Source organism: Genypterus blacodes, unplaced genomic scaffold (assembly GCF_046128005.1).
Source record: "Genypterus blacodes isolate CSIRO-AG114 ecotype Tasmania unplaced genomic scaffold, CSIRO-AGI_Gbla_v1 ptg000139l_1, whole genome shotgun sequence".
NCBI classification, from domain to species: Eukaryota; Metazoa; Chordata; class Actinopteri; order Ophidiiformes; family Ophidiidae; genus Genypterus; species Genypterus blacodes.
Window position 1 is genome coordinate 1,119,720 of NW_027466941.1, and position 4,782 is coordinate 1,124,501.

Consider the following 4,782-nt stretch of genomic DNA (forward strand, 5'->3'; position numbering starts at 1 on the left):
CTACATTCTCCTCTGAAGCTCACACAGGTGTGTTTGCGATCCAGGCTGCCCAGGTACCAGCGTTCTCCCTCTCTTCTTCTTTTCTTCCACTCTCTGCAGAACTGGGTGTCTTACATAGAATGTGTGATTGTGTTTGTGGTACCAACGACTGCAATTGCTCCCCGCCGTCGCCTTGGAGTTGGCAAGTAGGAAGAGGGGGAGGATGGTTGGGACCGGGATTAGGAAGCCAGAATTAGCCCTGGTCATCCATGCAAAGGCCACCCCATCCCCCCTCCCCGTCTCCGTCCCTCCTTCTCCACTTTGCAATGGAGCTTTACCTGGATTATCCCCTGGCCACCTGCTGTTACAGGAAACTGAATTAATAGTCCTTCTTGACACACTCATATGCACAGACATTAAGTTGAAGTAAAATAAATGTCAGACGCCATATGGTGGAGAAAAGTGCTGTTTAATGCAGAAAAGCCAAAGTAAGACAACAGTATGTACATCTTAATACACACACTTCAAAAGAACACATTGTGTTATTGGAACAGTGTTTTTGGAACACATTTGGGTTTCAAAATCAACTCTCCATCCACATCCCTGTCTGTGTTGGTGGGAGCAGAGTGGATTGCATCATTATCCCATCCATTACATGCAAACCACTGCAGAGCTGCTCTGAGTTGTGAGTATGTGTGTGTTCCCGTGAGCTGAGCATTCGGCTGGATTAGTGTTAGCACGCCTGCCCTGCGTCTGGATTAAAACATTTCTAGGCTCTTTTCCTCAACTGATCAGGCTTTTAGAGCGCTGGGCGTGGTTCACAGGGTTGCTATGTTACCTACTAGGTCCACTCTGGCCCCGGAAACATCCTGTGACCTTATCTAACTACACACACTTGACCCAAATAGATTTTTTTAAACTTTAATTTCAACAGCAAAACATATTCCACTTATCACCACTACCCTATCACATATTTAGTATTTCCTATGTCATATAGGCTATATTTAGGCTTCTCTGGGTGGGATAGGCAGTGGGCCGCGCTGCTGATCCCGAGTCCTCTGCTCCCTCCGCTTCTTTTGTTTATCTGCAGAGAGAGAGAGAGAGAGGGAGAGAGGGAAAGAGAAAGAGACTACAGTATATAATTCAGGAAGTAACGTATAGTATGTGAAGCTGAAGCATGATTACTTAATGTATAGTATGTCTGTACCCTGTAGGTTTGCTGAGTATGAAAATAATGTAACCCATATTCTACAGTTTAAACACGTACTGGAGCTCAACCCAGCTGAACACCAATGAGCAGGTTTGGACTGAAACACCAAATGAGACATAATCTTTAGATAAACCATAAAATAATTCTGTGAGTTTCACAGACTTGTACAATCTGTGACAAGGTGTAAAAAGGCTGCTAATGAGTCACGTTGGCCAAACACCTCACTCAGACACTTAATTGATCATTTCTGCATTTAGAAAAGGAGATGTGTGTTGTGTGAATTTCTCCCATTTGTTTGTGCTCTCACCAATGTCTCTTTTCAGCTTGATCTTCATGCCCACCCCTATAACCAAGACCATTACCACAGCTGACGCACCACAGATCAGAAGGATCAACAGACTGTTGCCTGGATGACAGACAGACAGACAAACAGAGAGACAGTTAATACACTCTCTTTAGACCTGTACACACGAATGCTATGATTAATGAATGAAGATGACAAAGAGTTGTTGATCTCTAAAACAAGTAAGAAACGGCATATTTACTGTTAACAGTGACCTCCAGTGGCACAGACTTGTAACTGCCGCATGGACTCTTCACAATGCAGTGGTAGTGGCCCTTGTCACGGGTCAGCACTCTGCAAGTCAGCGCGCTGGTGTTTTGGCCTTTCAGGGTTTGTCCGGCCTTCAGCCACTCAAATGTCAGATTGGGCAGGGCGAGGTTAAGGACACATGTCAGAGTGAGGACGTCTCCCTCCTGCAGGTCATTGCCAGTGCTGTTAAGAGACACCTGAAAGTCTGATGGGCAGAACAAATGCTTTGGAGTCAGTTCAGGTGCTTTTTTGAATGCTCTTAGACTTTCATATTGTTGCCGCTCACCCTTTTTTGTGCAGTTTCTTGGAGGATTTCTGGAAACTAGAGAAGCCAAGATGGAAGGTGGACAGTCACATTTAATTTACAACTGAAGGTATGTGACTCATCCCCTGTATGCAATGTTCATTATGAGGGAAACATAATATACAATAGTAAATAGAGGGATCTATCGAAACTGTATGTTCTGACACCTAAGTAGTCGTCTGTCCCCATAAGATGTAGTCGGCCCCTCACATATCCAATGCATTCCACTGTATTTCATTCAAAGCAAGTAGAATAATCGCATGTCGGAGCATTTAGCCTGTATTTATGAAGTCACACATGCCTATGTATGACTTCACCTCAGCAGCCTATTACCAAAGTCAATTATCTAATGTTTGTAAAGATTAATAGGATTCATCTTGAGGGAAAATGGAACAAGTACAAACCATTAATGCACTCAGTGTTATTGTTGGACGAGCAGAGCCAACAGAAATCTGCAGGAGAAAACAGAGACGGGAGGAACAGCACTCAGAAGACTTTCCCTTTGTATCTCACCACGTTATTATCGAGATAGCAGTGAATGTTCAAGTACATTAGCAGGTAATTGTTTATTTGTTGATGTAGTCTTTGTATAGAAGTGAGGGGTACCGGGTTCTCCTGTGATGTTGCATGTCAGACAATGAGGAACACAACCAGAGCAAAAACCTGATAAGACAGATGGAACAGAACAAAACATAGATGTACAGAGCGCAACAAACAAATGTATTCGGAAAACAGAAGTGTAAGAATCGAAGTGGGTCTTTACTTATGAGCAGATGGCCAAGCAAAGGATACAGCAGTACAACGCTCGCAGCCATTCTCTGTTAGACGGAGAGGCTCATATCAGTAACATGCACACAGAAAGGCCCAGCAGTGTTACGATACCAACCCAACCAAACTGCCATAACTGACAAATATGAGTTTAATTCTCAAGTTTCCATTACCTGTTGTGTGTGTTGTTGCCTCCTGTCACACAGTGGACGAGGTGTAGATCAGGTCTACTTTGCCTAAGATGAAGTTATTCATACTGGACACGGGGAACTGGAACTGATTATTAACACAGATAGGAATGCAAATGTATCTAAACTTTGAACTCTATAATAAGCACACAAACAATACAAGTTTGTCTGCTTGGAGAGAGTGTGTGGAGTTTGAATGATGGGGATGAAGATGGTTAAAGCTGCTGCTCGTGCCTGATGTTACATTTTGACATTTGCATTGATGAGATGATTGTATTGCTCACATGCAGAGATAGAGAGGGAGAGAGACGGAGGGATGAGGAGAGAGGCAGAAACACAGTGAGACACACAAACACACACACACACACAGAAAGTGTGTTTTAGGTATAACCTGTTATCAGCAAAACAAAATGGCTTACCTATGCAAAGTAGGTACTCGCTGCCCACACAAATGTGCACAGTCAGATAAGCTCTGCTCAGCATTACATCCTTTATTTTGCCAACCTGACAAAACTAAATGTGAAAGCTTAGTTTTTATTTTATTTGTCATCTGTGGCCTTCAATAATAATAAGTAGTGTATGCACAGTGTCCAGTAGAGAGTGCTGTAGATCATCTCTCCCCTCTGATTCAGCTCGGTGTGATAGATTGATAGTGTGTGTAGCTCCAAAAGCCAACCTGACTCTTTGTACTCTGTATAGAAAATATGACACATTTTCAGTTTTCTTCCAGTTAAAACAACAACAACAACAACAACAACAAACTCAGGTACTGCTAATGGAGGTGTATGTGAACCCTGACCACCATGTAAATACCACTTTGCTGCTGAAAACTGGCAAATGCTTTGTTAATTGTCTGGATCCACCTTGTGCGTTACTGTTGCCATCCCAACCCAAAGCATAAAGAGAATATCCCCTTAAGTAGACAGTTCAGTTCTGTCTAAATATCAGTTATACTTTGGTTGGCACCACCGAACAGATTAGAGTTTATTTTACTTAAAGTTACAACATTTTATATGTTAACCGTCAAAGTGGTTACAACAGCAGCAACAACATCAGGCTGAACGGGAAATTGGGGATCATAACAAGGCCTGGACCAGACGCACTAAATGGAACGCAGCCCTCTATTCACTAATGGAACGAATCGCACGAGCTTCTCCCGCCAGGTGTGCTGATGGAGGAAGAGGAGGAGGGTCCCTGTGATGAAGCCTCGCTGGCCCACCTGTGCGCTGTCTGCTTACTGACTCCAAACTCCGTAGGGGTTTCTGCTCTCTTCCTCTTCTTCTTCGTGCTGCGGTGTGTTCATTCCTCAGAAGAAGATGGTCGCTTTCCGGGGTCTTTACCACAGTTTGTCCCGTTTTGCTCAAGCTGGAGCTCTGAAACGCCACAGACGCTCTGGCACGCGCTGCGCCAATGTCACTGACATCATGGTAGGGCTGCATTTTACACACAGTACAACTTTGGAAGTTACAGGAGAAACTCAGTCAAAACGTGAAATAAACGCCATTTGAAAACAGGTTGAGTTTAAAAATTACTTTCATAACGAAATAGTAACTTCCTGTTAGCAAATAAAGTCACAGTTGTGCTGTATCAAACTGTGTGTGTGTGTGTGTGTGTGTGTGTGTGTGTGTGTGTGTGTGTGTGTGTGTGTGTGTGAGTGAGTGAGTGAGTGAGTGACAGACAGTGCGACAGTGACAAGCGCCCACGTCATAGTGTTTCTCAAGCAGGGAGTCAAGAACAGTTT

At 43.7% G+C, this 4,782-nt stretch overlaps 1 protein-coding gene across 1 annotated transcript; it reads right to left on the reverse strand.

The window, feature by feature from the left end:
- Positions 1–439: 439 nt before the first annotated feature.
- On the reverse strand, positions 440–3,206 carry LOC143011957 (uncharacterized). Its single transcript, XM_076164980.1, has 8 exons — positions 3,027–3,206; positions 2,849–2,903; positions 2,692–2,748; positions 2,490–2,537; positions 2,068–2,103; positions 1,735–1,986; positions 1,497–1,595; positions 440–1,063 (listed from the first exon to the last, which is right to left on the reverse strand). Exons 2-8 carry the CDS (start codon positions 2,898–2,900, stop codon positions 984–986), a joined length of 624 nt encoding a protein of 207 aa, XP_076021095.1. The 5' UTR covers positions 2,901–2,903; positions 3,027–3,206; the 3' UTR covers positions 440–983.
- Positions 3,207–4,782: the final 1,576 nt, after the last annotated feature.

Excerpts from the sequence above, each read along its gene's own strand:
- LOC143011957 (XM_076164980.1), bottom strand. The coding sequence starts at position 2,900 with ATGGCTGCGAGCGTTGTACTGCTGTATCCTTTGCTTGGCCATCTGCTC. Across the intron at positions 2,749-2,848 it reads GCTTGGCCATCTGCTCATAA|GTTTTTGCTCTGGTTGTGTT; the intron begins GTAAAGACCCAC and ends CTGTCTTATCAG. Across the intron at positions 1,064-1,496 it reads CAAGCTGAAAAGAGACATTG|ATAAACAAAAGAAGCGGAGG; the intron begins GTGAGAGCACAA and ends CTCTCTCTGCAG.